We start from the raw sequence: 16,523 nt of genomic DNA, 5'->3' as shown, positions 1-16,523 counted from the left end.
TTTATTCTGTCAGAAGAGCACGCTCCATTTCAAATCATATCCAGCATGTTTCAAGGCTATTTTAATATGTGACTTGTACAGTTAGTATGTAATAAAATATCTCTTTGCTCCTTCTAAGAGGCAATGCATTAGTTACTGTCTGTAAAGTGCTCCAAGGTTCCTGAAGGAAATCTAGTACAGCATGAGGATATTGCATGGCATTTTCTTTAATACTAAAAATTACAAATTAATAGGAAGCCTAGATTCCAGAGCTTTTAAAAAATTCCTGTAAAAACAGTTTTTTACCAAAAAACCCTGTATATTTTAAATAAGTTACACACTGCAAAGCCAAACTTCAGATGCATGCATACATAATAACAGAAGATATTTATTCTCAAAATCTGAGAATCATCAAGAGTGCATACACTACCACTCATACATAGATCTATACACAGTTATCTTTTCCATCCTGAATAAATCCATTACTCACATCGCCAAAGGTATTTTTTGAAAATTACACAACAGACCTATATAACCATGATATTGACTTAGAAATGATGAGAAACAACCACAAATATTTACTCAGTTTTCTGTGCCTCCCAAGTGTCAAGCTTTAGGGCGCATTTTGTCTCATTTTCAGGATTTGCTGTGCAGCCACAAGCACTAGAAATGTACTACTACTAAAACAAAAGCTGTCTTTCCTACAAATTCATTTGGTTGTGTGAGCCAAAACTTTAAAAATACATTAAATATCCTGAAACTCCTCCAAAATCCTAAAAGCTGATAACAGGTTCTATAGGGTTTGGCTAGGTATTTTCATATCTTAACATATTCACAGAAACAGAACTTTGCAATGCATATCAACATGGACACCTGGTATAGAAATATATTCACACAGGGAGAATCCAGAATATTTCAAGCCTGGAAAACTTTCAAGGGAAGTTGAGGGAACGTAATTCAATCAAAGGAATTACAGGTGCAAAATCGATGTTACTGAACCTAAGCACTTCCTGCTTCAGTGTCTCCCTGCCCCTCTGTCACCTTGTCCAACCTTGCAAAAGTCACAGTGACCGCTTCACTAGCCTTTTTTGTTTGGGACAGACATATTGGGCCAATAAGCCTCACTCTCAAAAACTGAAGTCTTAGTGGTTTTTGTCTTTTTGTCTTCTTAACCTATCTAAAAAGATTACTGTGATTAACGGAAAACAGCTGGCTGGCTGGGGCAGATTATTATTCCAGAAGATTAATTAACTTTAACCCAGATTTCATGCCTTTCCATGTAATTTACGCAGGCAAATGACATGAGTTCTACGATGTCAGTGCACTTTGAGATACACTCATGGGCAAGGCATTGTTTATAGTTATCTCTTGTCTTGTCTGACATCGCACCATTGCCAGGATTGCCCTCCGAAACCTGCAAAGGACAAGAAAAGGAAAGCAGAAAGATCATTAGCTGGAGAACCAAATACAAAGAAAAACTGGTAAGCTGCCTTAAGTATACAAGAGTTTTCTATTTTAGTAAAACTTACAAAAAACTGGAATTCAAAATTTGGAATTCAAAAGGACCCAAGTCTTTTTCACTTCCACATACAGGAATAACTCAGTTAAGTTCAGTGTTTCTTCTACAACAGGGGTCACAGCAGCTTTTGCTTATTCCAGGACAGGGTATAGCCACGACAAAGATTACAGAATGGGGAAAAAACGAGATGTTTTTTCATTGACTCAGCAGGACCAGATAAGTTCACCGAGACAGAGATCACAGGCTCTGCTTCTAGGTTGGCAGCAGAGAAAGGAAGGCTGCCTCTTTGCAAAACCCAGTTCTCAGTCAGAGGCACTGGCTTGGTTAGAGCATTTGATATGCTTGCTCAAAACAGAAGAATAGGCTTAGCTTATTTACTTTAATGAAAAGCATCAATCCATCCTAATCAGTCAGAACATGACACATCCCAAATCAAGCAAGGAAATATTCAGAAGTTACATGTCAGTAAGCTGCCACACATTTTGGCTACAGTCATTAAAACTAGTCTACTGCTGATGCAACCCAAATTCCATAATGAGTCCCTTTGAGAAACCACAAAGGGACTTTCAAAAAACTGTCCTACAAAAGCTTCGTTAATGTGTTCTCAAAAATCTTTATCAATTCAGTGTGTTCTGATGATGATCAAAACGAATTTCTTTTAGACTTTCGTGTCCAAAAGGTCATCTATGGTAAATCAAGTGCTTACCCTTTGATCTCTTCACCAATCAGTTTGTCATATTTTACAGATGATCCTTCTACAGTTAGATGATATGCTAAAATCATGAAGTAGACTGGTACTAAATCAGGAACACTTACTTTTTGTTTGCAACGACATAAATGCAGGGATTATAGAATGTGGAAGATTTTGCAAATAGAGGAGCTATGATGGCCATTGCAGGAGAAATTTTCTTTGGGTCTCCAAAGGAAGACCATAAACACACAATAGAATATGGAGACCATGCCACCAAGAACATTACAATCATTACAACAGACATCTGTAAAACAAGAGGAACAAACACATAACCAGTATTACCTGAAAATGAAGACCTCACAACCTAACCTCAAAAGCACATGCACTTATGTGAAAATAGAGCTATCCAGAACCAAATAACAACATGTAAACAAGCACACCTGACAAATTTTAACAGGTTATAATGAAATCTCACTTTGGAGATTTAATAGCACATCATGCTCCCATGTATTTTGGTATGCTGTTATTTCATTATTACAATCTTCCTTCACAATCAGCACTACTGATTATGTTTAATCTGTCCATCAGAAGTTTAAATGGCCAGAGAGGACTTCACACGTGAATTATGACCACCATAACAGGTCACTCTGGGATGCTTTTACAAACAACAAATATGAACAGAGAGAAAAATCTAAGCCAAAGGTTTAATAAGGCTGTTAATAGAAATGTTTCATAAGACTTAACTATGGTACAGTTAAATAAAAGAAAGTAAATGTTCTAGGACACAAAGGCTCAGTCCATATACTTAAGGAACCCAGAAGTGTCTGCTTGGTTTAATGAAGCATGATAGCCATGTTCAAGCATCATACTGAGGAGATATCTGGGCAGCCATGTCTTCTCTGCCTGCTTGTCAGAGAGAACAATCCGGGCATGGTGGGGCTGACACCCCAGAACACGCCACAGCTAGAACTGAACAGCAACAAACTGGGAGTAGTGGGAGGGTAGGAGAGGAATCAACCAGGACAGACTTTCCTGGCTTTTGTCAGGGACATGAATCAATAATGGAAACTGGAATGGAAATCTCAAATTAATCAAGAGGACAAAACAAATCACTAGAAAACCAAACAAAACTGCAGGGCTCTTTGTATGTACAGGATTCCCTAGTGGTGTTTACCTATACCCTTATTCAGTCTTTCAGTGATGAACAAAATGAGAGTTCTAGAGCATAACCAACAAACAAGCAGTGACTCTGTCCACAGAAGATTCCTATTTAAATACAAACTCAATACCTATTGATAATAATGTAAAGAAAGAACCTTTTTGTTTAGAAGTTTGTTTGGTGCATTGAAAGCTTAGAAGATGCTAATTTGTGAAAAAGCAAGCAGTCCAAATCTAAAGAAGGATACTGCTTAACTCCAAAGCTTCAATCTTTTTTTTTTTTTATTTAAATATAACTCAGTGTCTTCAATTGCAGAACAGGAAAAATGCATTTTTTTTTTTTCACAAATGTGAGTCTAAATTTATAACTGAATCCTCAGTTTCAAGCATTCTGAAAATTCTTCAGAAGAGCAAAATGCTCGAATTATTATTTTTAGGTAGAAATACCATTTTTCAGAATTTAGCAATGAGAAAGTTTTCCAGGGAATGTTCGGTTTGCATTGATAAGTAATTCAAAAGCATAGGACTCTTCTGTCCAATTCTCTCTCACTTTTTTTACCATGCCCAACCATAAATCATATCTTTACACACAATCAAAGGAGCTAGTGAACTTTCTCAAGGACTTTTATACATTAAAAGAATGTCAACTTTCCAGGCAGGATATGTAATTTTATGCCATAACTCACATTTGGTACTGTTTATGTAAGAAAGATAAGCTCAACAGACTGAAAAGAACAAAGGATTGGAATCACACAGCTTGTGAGCTTGGAAATGCATTTTTATTTCTAGGCCACGAGTTCAAATCAGAGTTGACCAATCCATTGCAGACCAGATAACACCTGTGAACCTAGCAGAAAGCCTAAGGACTCTGCAGACACAAAGAGTAAAATTCCTCCTAGGACACCTCTGAGGTACATTTCTGTGGAATGACAGAGGGCAGAGGCAAGGAAAATTCATGTTGTCCCCAGCCTTCAAAGTAGCTATTCATCTGGAAAAGAGTATTAGGCCAAAAGTAAAGAAACTAGTGTTACAAGTCAAGACAAGAGTTTTCACCAAGGCTAAATTTCAATTAATATTTAGTATGAAAGCAAAAAGGGGAAATGTAGGAAACAGAAATGCTTAAAAGGCTGCACTGTTTCTTTGCCCCCAAGACTTTAACACAAAAGAACATGCTTAAAACAAAACATGCTCTCATTTACCATACCTTTGTCACATCTACTTGGTCAGACCAATCTACGTTTATGCTCTCCAGGCAATTACTGCTGGCATATTGTTTCATTGTGCGGGAAACATTGTAATAACAGTAAAACATGACTGTTAAGGGTACAACAAAATTAACAGCAATTACACTCATTGTGTAGGAAACAAAGGACCTGGTAAGACAGAAAAACAAAACACAGTAACTTACAAACAAATAGCCATCCAGGAAAAGTCACTAAAGAATTCGATATTTTGATTTGATTATGAATTTTTAAAACAAGCTTTTAAAGAATTAGGAAAATTTTCTTTAGCTTTAATTTTTTAATTAGCAACTACAAATCTTGCAGTTTTCAAGCATGGCTCAATTTGAATGTTTTTTCTAGACTTGCTCTATATTATTTCCATTGTTTTAAAATTATCTTTATAAATTAGGCTGCATACTTCAGAAGGAAGAAGTTATGCTCATATAGTGGTGAATTAAATAATCTTAGCCTTCAATGAGACAGCAAATTTGAAAGAAAGAGGGAAGGGTAATCTTACACATCATTTTTCCTCCAATTTACTGTGCACGTTGCTCCAGTCGGATCCGGAGCGTAGCTAGCCCAGCCTACAGTAGGCATGGAAGCCCAAAAGACTGCATTTATCCAAGCAGCAAGAATTAGAGTGGCATAGCTACGGGTAGTCATTCTTCTTCCTGTGGCCAAGCACATACAATAACAAACTTGTCATCTTTTGCTTCTTTCCAGTGTTGGACTTGAATGACAAGTGGCTTCCAGCAAGCACATACCAGGTTAATAATGATCCTTTCAAAGGCCTACACTCCCGAGCACTGTAGCATACCTGTTTCACGCTGCTGAATGACATCTCAAGCTTTCCAGCCTTAAACGCCACTTAAATACCATCACCCATTCCAACTCACGGCATACAGGCAACACCTGATCCCAACCCCATGCCAAAAAGCTTATTATGCAACAGTGCATTCAAGTACATCTTCACATGATTGCAGGGGGAGGAATTACTTGTTACAATACAGCTGTAACAGAGAGGAGAGAAAAACATCCAGTACAGTGTTAACACAACACTAGATGCACACACCTGCTTGACAGAGGCCAAAACCTCCCACAGCTAGAGGCTTTTCATGTGTTTCTGTATATGGATGTATATGATTCCTCTAAAGACTGGAAACAGCCACAAAAGTACAACTGATAAACAGAATAACAGCCTAATTGTGAAGTTTTAACTTTCACAAGCAGTACCATTCATGCCAACTAGATAACTTACTTAACCAAGTACTGTAGGATCATGCCCTACACTCAAATTATGCCCAGGACTGTAATTACGGAGTCATTCATGAGAAAACAATACAGTAAGACTCTTATTTCACAGAAGCCCAACAGTGAATAATTTTTGACCATAAGTACAGTACCTATATCAGGCCTGCAGATTGTCAGATAACGGTCAACTGCAACAACAGTGAGCAAACCAATACTCGCCATCCCAAAAAAGATATTTAAGGCAGCATAGATCTGAAATTAAAACAAACAAACAAAAAAACCCCTTTCTTCAAAGGTTTGTATTTTTCAAAGGTACAAGCACAAATTTGTGGACTGAATCAAAGGCACTATGATACATTACATTCAGCCAGTGTTCTGCCTTAAGCAAGGTACTGAAAGAACTAATGCAATGCAGGTGTTTTGGAGCTGGCTCATTTAAAATTAAACATTTCAAAGGCAACCTGCTTGTGTGCACATTAGAAATCCTAAAGACAGTAGTCTAAAAAGCAAACAAACACCATGCTTCAATAAGTAAATTTTGACATTCAGAGATAAAGAGTTTGGAAGTTGGGGGAGTTCAATTCATGTTTTCGATACACGTTAAAGAAACCTGAAGAGCATTTGATTCATCAAAAATGCTATGGTCTTAGCAAATGTGAGGCCCTGAAGTGTCACTCTTTCCTCTGTTTTATAACTACACTTATTTCACAGATATGGTACACTGATTTTTCCCAATCAGCCCCCATTTTTACATGTGTCAGCTCTACTGCACAGTGACATATGCTGCAATCCCAACATGCTCCAAATGCATCTGCCCAGTCATCCCACGGGCAGCCTGACCAGGAAGGATGACTGGGAGGGCTGTGTCACCACTGGCACCCCAGAAATAGAGAGCCCTGTGCTAGACCACATGCCACCAGCGGTTATAATAGAACCACACAACATTCAGCCGTCTCACTTCACAGGATTCATTTGGTTTAGGTTGACATGAGATGTGCTTCAAGTGATCTTAACTCCCAAAGCATTGGTAGTGAGATTTCACATCAGCTTCAACCCACTACAAGTCAGTCTAGATCCAAGGTTTAAAAGTGAGGTTTTCTGTCAAACAGTGACTGAATTTTGAGCTTGAAATAACTCTGTACTCAGGCAAGTGATGTCAGATTGTTATAAACGTCCATTATACAAAGGTACAAAATGTATAGTGTTGCTAATATTTTCCTTGAGTCACATTTTCAGCATACTCCTTCACATTACTACTCATTTTCCTGGCCACTTAAGCCCAACAGTCTTTTAAAAAAGTAGATTTAAATCACAGTACACAGCGAGCAAAGGGCACCACCTCTCTGCTATGGAAGTATATTTTTCAGTCAGGCTTTTTTTAAAAATAGATAGCTATTAAAACTAGGCTAAATCTTTAACGAGACTAATAGCCTTGCAGGCCTTCATTTTGGCTATCCTAATAGTCCCATCCAAAAGAACATGTATTTGCCAAGCAGAACTCATTAAGATCCATCAAGCTCATCATCAAAACAGTAGCCACATCCAAAGCCTTTTAAATATCAAGTCATCGGATGTGCACATGCTACTATAAACTTCTTCATTTGGGGATGTAATTTCCTAAGCCTTCTTAAAGCTATTTTAAAATCTCTAGTTGATAAATATAAGGTTACACTTTAAAGTTTTCAGATTATAAATATAAGTTTGGAATGAAATTCACACGAAATCTTATATCCAGAAATTGTTGACATTACAGAACATCAGCTTCAGGTCTAGAGTCAAATTTTGCATCTCCATCTTATCTTTTAAAAGAACAAATATCAGGTAGAGCTACTACGTATTTCTCAGTTTGCTTTTAAGTGCTCAAAACTTTCTCTCTGACTGAATCGCAATACCTGGCATCCTGTATATCCAAATTTCCAGCTTCCATGCAGGTCTGAGGCAGCAGACATGGGGTAACCAATGCCACTAACACCAATGTCAGTAAAAGCCAAGTTGATAATAATTGCGTTGGTTGCTGTCCGAAGCTCTTTGTACTTAACAAAGATGCCTAACACAACAATGTTACTGAAAATGCTTATCAATCCTGTAAAAACAGAAAAAGGGAAACTTTACAAAAGATACACACCAGCCAGTAATACACATGCAGAAGAAAATGCAGCCTATTGTAATATCTGAGTCCTAAACAAGTTCTATTTTCAGTCAAGTGCAGTTTTGCAAAGAGGACAGACACCTGAAAAGGAGAGAAAAACTTTTCTAATTAGGTAACTTGGATTCATTAATGGCCAAAAGTGGAGTGGTTTGCCGAACCTGGGATTTCTGATGCAATGACAACAGCATAGCAGAAATTCAAAAGCATTCCAGACATTCAAAAACACTCCAGCCACCAAGTACAGTGCTGTCTTCCATGGCAAAAAAGAATGCAGGTTGGTGACTTGCAAGAAAAAGCGGGGCTTATGATGCACGTGATCTAGCAGAAGGCCCCTGCCACCACCTGAGATCTTCCTTTCTCAGTGGAGAGTTCCCACCGTGCATTCAGACAGTAATCCTGGGCAAAAGGAATACAGAAACTTTGACTTCGCTACCACTATCCTAGCCAGACTAACTCCCCTCTCTGCTCATGAGGTCCCAATTCTTTGCAAGCATCACAGTTGGCTCAGGTTGCTGCAGATTGTATTTTCTAAGCCTTGTCAAGCAGCCTGGATGATCCACACAGCCTGCCACAGTGGCATGGCTGGCCTGCACCAGAGCTATTTCCTCCACCTGACAAGCTCTAGAGCTGTGTCATAGCCATGGTAAAAGTCCAGCTCTGCACTGAACTTGCTCCTGCCTCATTAACCTGTGTATTTTTAAACTTCTTTGGTCTGGCTTGACTCAAACTGTGTCTGAAGTCTATTATTAGGCAACACAAGAAATGGCCAGTAGACAAAGAGTTGTAATAAAGAAATACAGTGCTAAAGCTAAAATGTACATTCTCCTCTCTTCATGTCCAATTCCTCTGAAATTTGCTTTGGACTTAATGCTCTTTGAGGTGCCCAGGACACTCTTCAGGACCCTGTGCATCACCAAGCTTTTTCTGATCCTGGTAACCTATATTAAAACCTCCAGAATCTCCTTTTCTCCTGCTATTCCTCCTTCCTAGCCAAATCCTACTGCATGGCTCTTGGAGTGAGTTTACATGGCACTCCCACAAAACAGGGGGGGGTTGTTGTGGTTTTGTTCGCTTCAGACCCTAGCCTGTTGCAGAGATATCCAGGGAAAACTCCCATCCTCTAAACTTTTACTAACTCACTATTAAGACAAGCTATTAATAAACAGCTAATAAGGTTCAAAACGCCCCCTTGCACCTCAGCAAAGACTCACAACCCTTATCAATAAAATGGAGAATTCCAACATGTGCAAGCAAACACTGCCATTAAAAAAAAAAACAACTTGTAAATAACAACAGGAATTTGTAGGTTGTTCATAGATTCTCTAGTCTGGCACAGCTGTTACAGTATCACTGAACCAAATCCTAAACTTACAAACATTTGTATAGCCTGGGCACCTTAAATTACAAGTGCATAGTGGAATGTTATTTTGGCAAAAGTCTAACACCACATTATCCATGGAAATGCCCCTCAGAATTTTTCTCTTTTTTTATTTAAAAAGTTTCACCTATGAATCAAAACACTATAGTTTTCACCATCACAGATCTGAGTCAGAATTCTGTAAGGAGCTTGAATGAATGGCTGTCATACTGAATGTGGACTTCCAAAAGCAGACCCATCTTCTTTCACAGTCACTGCCCATCCTCCTCCAGTCCCCTGGTAATCCATCACCTTCACCGATGGGATTTCTGCTCCTCTACTGGCTCCACCAAAAACCTGACACACACAGCTTAGCTTTTGCTGACATGCCTCTGTGGAAAGGGCAATAAGGTTTTTAAGTATTATACAATGTTCTTCCATCTCTGTCACTGTCAATGCTGCAGCACAGAGTTAAAAATCTCTAACATCAGTTTATAGTCAGCATACAAACATGCTGCAGTTCAAACAATAACCTCAAATCACCAGGGTTAGAAAACCTGCAGGCAAGAATCAGTTGCAAGCACTTCAGCTCTACAGTTGAATTTTGAAGACTTCAACTGGTATAGATATGGAAAGCCCTCTGGGCTCCATCATGGGCAGTCCATGGGAACACAATCCATAGATTTATAAACACCAGCACACACCCCAGTGCATCAAACAGAGGCAGACATTTCTGGAGTCAAATACACATCAGAAGTACCATCTGAACCACTATGCTCAGCAAGAGCTACGTTAATACCATGACAGATATGAAAAAGGGCAGAAGGAAAGCCAGTGCAATCATAATAACATACATAAAAATATAACAAAGATGATACTTTGGATAATGGACACTAGGGACAACATCAATTCTTCAGCTTTTAAATGGAGTTTCTCCATTGCGATTATGTAAATTGGTATCTTTTATTGTACCTGAAAAGGATTTTCACTGCAACATTTTATTAATCAGTACCAATTTCCTACATTACAGAAACTCTCTTAACAGATTCAGTAATTTTAAAATCAAATGAGGCAAAATTATAATTAATTCTTGGCTATCTCTCTTTCCATTCTCTTTTTAAAACCATCAAGCATGTCTGTTCTCAGGTGCAAGTCTCCTGCTTAGTACATAAAAATTACATTACAGATGATGTTGGAGGTGCATAGCCACATAGATGCCATCAGCTATCATATTCATATATTCACACATTTCAGGAATGACACTGTGGTGCTATGAGCCCCTAAAATGCTCATGGCTGGGGATCTCATCTGAAAACACCACCATAGTAAAAGCACTCGTAGTGCCAGTTCTGTCAGCTCTCCTGTTGACAGGTAGTATGTCGTCTCTTGGGAGAGAGGAAGCAAAACAGAATTACAAGTTTATAAAATAGTACAGGTTTCTTATGAGGCATGCTTTAACAGATATTACAGCTACCAAGAACGAAATCAGAAATACAACAGGACTGTAAACTCATATCCTCAGGGTGAAGGAAGGATCCTGCTAGACACACTTTTAGTGCTTCAGAGCCCAATCTTAAAACGATGGGGGGGGGGGGGGGAAGAACCAAACCAAAACAGGGCAGGGAAGAGAAAGTGGGAATTGCTAAGCCTATATTCATTAAAAAATTTTGTACCACTAAAACAAATTAATAATATAGCCAAAAATACCCCACATTCTGAGGAGCAAAATGTAAGACAGAAGATGGATTCCATCTTGAACAAAGTGAGAAAAAACATGTAGATTCAAAAAATGCTCTCTTCCCTGTTTCTGAGAATCAGGTCAAGTAGAAGAATTTTTTCCAGGCAGCAGTTACACAGTGCCCATTAGAAGAGCAACAAAGCTGGTGAAGGGTCTAGAGCAGAAGTCTTATGAGGAACAGCTGACGGAACTGGGGTTGTTTAGCCTGGAGAAAAGGAGGCTGAGGGGAGACCTTCTTGCTCTCTACAACTACCTGAAAGGAGGTTGTAGTGAGGTGAGTGTCGGGCTCTTCTCCCAAGTAACAAGTAATAGGACAAGAGGAAACAGCCTCAAGTTGTGCCAAGGGAGGTTTAGATCGGATATTAGGAAATTTTACTTCACCGAAAGGGTTGTCAAGCATTGGAACAGGCTGCCCAGGGAAGTGGTTGAGTCACCGTCCCTGGAGGTATTTAAAAGATTTGTAGATGTGGCACTTAGGGACATGGTTTAGTGGTGGACTTGGCAGTGTTAGGTTTACAGTTGGACTTCATGATCTTAAAAGTCTTTTCCAACCTAAATGATTCTATGATTTCTTAAAGGGCAGGGAGCGCAGACCAAGCCCAAGCCCTTCAGTAACCTGAAATCATCAGCTGGGACGAACTTATGTGATTCGGAAAAAGCATATGGATGCTGCCACTTGGCCTGTGAAACACCTTAGGGTTAGACAACTATTCCCATATTCCTTTAATTAAACCTTGCAGTTTTGTGAAGATGAAGATAAAAACCCCATGACCTGATCAAGAGCAGAAGAATTTCTTATTTTCCTTCTTCCCAGGGAAGCAATGAAAACTAAAGGTGGACCAAATGCAAATAGAAGCTCTAACAGAGTTAAGAAAGACACATGGGTAGGTAGCATCAAAACAATGAAGGTTAGGTCCATGTATAACATGGAATTTACTTTTCCAGTTAGCATTTTTAAATTATACCAGAGCATTTCACCATTATAAGCTGAAGGATGTCCATGAGGCAGTCTGAGTATCCCTGTTGTCATCGCTAAGAGTGCAATACTTAACAATTGCTTCTCAGAAAACAAAGCAATTATTTGCAAAAGAGAGAAGCATTCAAACCTTTTAAAAAGCAGCATAATGATGAACACTGTACCTGTACTTCATTCTTATTCTTAGACATCTGCTTATTAACACAGCTTAAATTTTCCAGATGTGAGATTTGCTGTGGTAAGGCATTTGCAAAGCAATCAATCATACTTTCAAAGATGTTACAGACCTTACTGTCAAAAACATTCCTCATTAAGAAAGCAAAGTCCAAGCTACAAGTGAAAGATCTACTAGACTCCCCCAGCTATAATAAGAAAAAAAAGGAATAAAAAAACCACAAAGTAATACAACTTTTTTTTTTTTTTTTAAAGACATTTAATTTCCATGCAAGATTAAGAAAGAAGAGCTGGGTTGATTCTGGCTAATCCCATTGATCACCTATGATAGCTTTGATCCCTAACACCAGGTGGTCAAGCCATCTGAAAAGACCACCTTGTTACATACAATGTAATAAATTTTAATTCAATATAACAAGTATCATACATATTTGCAGCACCTAATAGATCCAGTTACCTGCAAATAGTGTGGTAGTACTGCAGAGTGTATCTAGCCTTCCAATACTTGACCATCATCCATCTCTACAGCTTCTTAACAAGTCTACTGATCTGTGTAGCTATTCTACCAATTTCTCTAAAAACCTGAAATAAATTATTGCCTTTGCATTCAAAAAATACCCTCTTTACCAGAACAGCAATTTGATACTCACCACTTCAAACAGGTATGCTAAATAAAATGTGACCATCAGCAATACTATTTCATATAAACTTAAACTACATTAATATTTTAAAAGCTAATTATAACATAGAAAATGTATGGTACAGCCTATGAATAAAGTATTTATAAATTGATTTAATTTTCCGTAATAAAGGTATAGAAGGTCTATTTTTAACCACAGTAGGTTGCAGGTTTTGGTCAGGTAGGACTCAATGCTTCAGAAAAACATTACTGAAGCAGCTGTGGTTATAACAATGAGAAAGTTTTCAAGGGAAAAAAAAAAAAAAAGTAATTCCATAATCATTCAAGTTTAGCCAAAGGCCATTGCAGTCACAGGGAACAAACACAATGTCAAGCCTTCCAACGTGCTTTTTCTAACATGTGTCATCACTGAAAAATACAGCTGCAACCGGAGTCTGCTCTTCTCTGATTAATGACCAGCTCCCTCCAAGTCACATTCCAACCCTTCCCCTTACATCCCCCTAACAGACACCCACTCACATGCTCAGACTCCACATATATTACTACAAACATGTGGCCCAGGAGAAATCTCAAGATAGCTTCGAGCGCATCACAGAAAAATGCAAGATGTGACAGCTATGCCATATTTTTATCTCTTTTGCAAGCTGGCAGAAATTAATTCTCACTCTCTTCTATAATTACATATCAACAAAATATATTTTTTGAGACACAATGCTGCCTTCAAATATAGAGCAGAAAACTTAGATGTTTCTGCACACTTCATGTTTCTGCACACTTCAGTCAGCCTGCTGATTGCGAACTTGTCAGTAAACTATGGAGAAAAGTCATCAGACATTTGTGTAATACAAAATGAAATACCATTGCTGTTGCTATACAAAATGAGCATTCAGATCTATAGTTCTATTTTAAAAAGTTACGCAACAATTTGCCAATGCCCATACCTGCTGTTATTAAGTAAGCTGCAACTATGTTGTGCTCAGTCTGTGTAAAGGCTGAATGAGCTTCATTGTCACTTTCTGAGGAATTGGATGAATCATTCCAATGCATTTCGGACAAAAGAGACTGTCGTCTATCCTCTGCAATAATTCATCAAGACGACGAAACACTACAAAACCTGTCAGGCAAATTCTTTCGTTATTCAACAGACTCACTGAACAATTAAAAAAAAGGGGGGTAGAGAGGAGTTCCCCCCACCATTGACAGCCTCCAAGCACGATTTAATTGGACTAAAGTGCAAAGAAGTTTACACTCCCAATCTATGCAGGAGATTGTTAATTAAAACAAAGAGCAGCACAGAACTGAGTACATTTCCAACAGCATGCTTAAACTTCATTCTTACTGCTAAAGAGATTAGCTGTCACATGCCCCCAAACTTTTTCCTTCAAACCTCTTGTGCAATGCTTTGAAAACCTCAATAAAAGTTGGCTCAGGTCAGTTGGTCATCAGCCTGGCTTGGAATTAATTCCCATCATCACAGCGAACACACAAAACCACAACACAACATAAAGACACAAATGTCAATTTCTTTAAAAAGCAGGATACACTTACTCTAAAGTCCATCCCTTCAAATCCTTAAAGACCTACTTCTTCAAGATTCTTAGTTTGATTTAAACTCTCAAGCCGACACAGACACAGGAACAAAGTCCAGTATTTTCCAAAATGAAGAATGACTTTCAGAAAATTCAATTGCTACATTTCTAAAATAGGCTGGTCTGCAGAAAATGGTTGTTGAATATGCCTCACGAGTCTGAACACTCTCCCTCTCCCAAACACACGTAAGCTTACTTTGGGCAAATTTTCCAAAGCATGTTACTGGGCAGAAAATTATTAGGCATTTCCAAAGCCTTGAGCAGCAGCAGCTCATGTTTTCTTCTCTTCAATGATAAGGTAGCAGCATGCCAAAGTAAAGACCTTTTACAAAATCCTGCATCAATATTAGCTGCAATAAACCCTTGCCCAAAGAGCTAATATGCAGTACCAGTATAAGCAATCAAAGAAGGTGTTTCCCACCAGTTCCCCCTCATACAGTTTTTGCCTCCAGTTTTGTACTCATACTGGTATAAAAGTGACAAGGATGAGCAACCAGTGGTTCTTCAGTTGCATGCGGTACACAGGCAGCTCAAGCTGGCTCCCAGGCTAGGGCTGTGTCTTCGGAGCAGCAATAAGGGTGTAGTGACACAGGTAGTACTGAGGAATATAGCCATCCCATAGAAAGGAAGTATACCTGAAGAGCTCTCCCTTCTCTAACCCATGAAACACTCAGAGCATTCCCTCCCACTCCTCAGCTTTCCAAAACAGACATCCTGCATCTTTCACCCATTTGAATCTAAAGGTAAGAAAATTTTCATATAAAACTTGTGTAGTTGCGACATTTAGTCACATTACTACAGACGACCGTATGTCACAGTTCTACCAGCAAACATTTTCTTCAATGCCACAGATGTACACTCACTCTTACAGTTCTCAGGGTACTTGTATTATTACGGTATTTCTCCTGTCAGAAGAGGATTAGGCAGGAACAGGGTGGGAGGGTTCTGAAAGGAAAGATGATCTGTTTGGCAATGAAGCCACTTCCCTAGTGCCCCATAGTCCTGCCTCGAAAGATAAAAGCATAGTGATAATTTGATATCTTTGCTTTCCTCCCCTGAAACTTTGGCAAGATTTTCAAAAGCATCTCAGATCTTGCAGCTTCCACAGAAGTCAGAGCATGCAATGCTGAATGTCTCAGAAAAGCAAAGCATTACTATTTTTATTCAGATAAGATTCCAGACTTAGAGTAGCAGTTAATGAGACCATACAGATTTTATACGTACTTGTTGGTTAAAATGCAAGTTTCTAATACATGCAGTCCATCCTATGTACCATCACATTGTGTCTGTCTCCTCTTCTCTTATTTGGTTAATTTTACAGCAACAAGAATTGAGAGAAAAAAGTCAAAATTAAAGGCACACATTACTTATCATTAACCTAGAAGTAACTTTTTTCTATAACACTGCAGTTCATAAAACAAAGCCAAAAAGTTAAAGCAAGGATTTAAATATTAAAGTATACAAATAATCCAGAAAGTTGGAACCACAGTTCCTAAGGCAGATAAAGTACGGCTTACCACATTGCTTTTTAATACTGGCATAAGGAAAAAAAAAAAAAAATCCAAAACCTCAGGCTGTTTTTACCCTCCAGTAACAGACAGTATTACTAGTGTCAGAGGGGCACTTTATAACCTGAAGTCATGCTTTTCCTTCCCACTTGTCCCAGATCAGTAGCAACAAAATGCAACTTCTATTTAAGCCCATTCTTCAGTTTGTAAGTATCTGTATAGATATGGGGCAATGTAAAACTCATTACAGGGTTTAGCAAGTTGCTTTCAGTTATGTGTAAAGTATATTTCAATCCACAAGTGCTGAGAGTAGAGAAACTTACCATTTGCATTAAAAAAATTAAAAATGTAAAAAACAAAACCAAAATAAAACTTCTCTCCTATTTTCAGTGGTAACCACACTAGAAAAAACAGAACAAAACCCTCCCAACGTTTATTAAGTACATCACCACTAGAAGGCTCTATAAGGCAGACCTCCCCTTTAATCTTATTTTCACAAACAGATGCAAATTGTGCAAACCCAATGGAAAACAATTAATAAATTACTTTTTTCCCTCCCTCACGGCAACTT

At 38.4% G+C, this 16,523-nt stretch overlaps 1 protein-coding gene across 2 annotated transcripts; it reads right to left on the bottom strand.

Moving 5' to 3' along the window:
* Positions 1-1,256: 1,256 nt before the first annotated feature.
* Positions 1,257-15,780, bottom strand: RRH (retinal pigment epithelium-derived rhodopsin homolog). Of its 2 annotated transcripts, none has more exons than XM_072863037.1 (8): positions 15,669-15,780; positions 13,797-13,969; positions 7,714-7,904; positions 5,974-6,073; positions 5,088-5,241; positions 4,552-4,720; positions 2,315-2,493; positions 1,257-1,393 (listed from the first exon to the last, which is right to left on the bottom strand). In XM_072863037.1, exons 2-8 carry the CDS (start codon positions 13,900-13,902, stop codon positions 1,288-1,290), a joined length of 1,005 nt encoding a protein of 334 aa, XP_072719138.1. In that variant the 5' UTR covers positions 13,903-13,969; positions 15,669-15,780; the 3' UTR covers positions 1,257-1,287. The 2 variants fall into 2 exon arrangements, with proteins under 2 accessions (XP_072719138.1, XP_072719139.1); XM_072863038.1 differs by lacking the exon at positions 15,669-15,780 and adding an exon at positions 9,559-9,719 and having other exon boundaries at positions 13,797-15,418.
* Positions 15,781-16,523: the final 743 nt, after the last annotated feature.

Source organism: Ciconia boyciana, chromosome 5 (assembly GCF_034638445.1).
Source record: "Ciconia boyciana chromosome 5, ASM3463844v1, whole genome shotgun sequence".
Taxonomy (NCBI): Eukaryota; Metazoa; Chordata; class Aves; order Ciconiiformes; family Ciconiidae; genus Ciconia; species Ciconia boyciana.
This window is presented reverse-complemented; position numbering and strand designations above follow the sequence as displayed.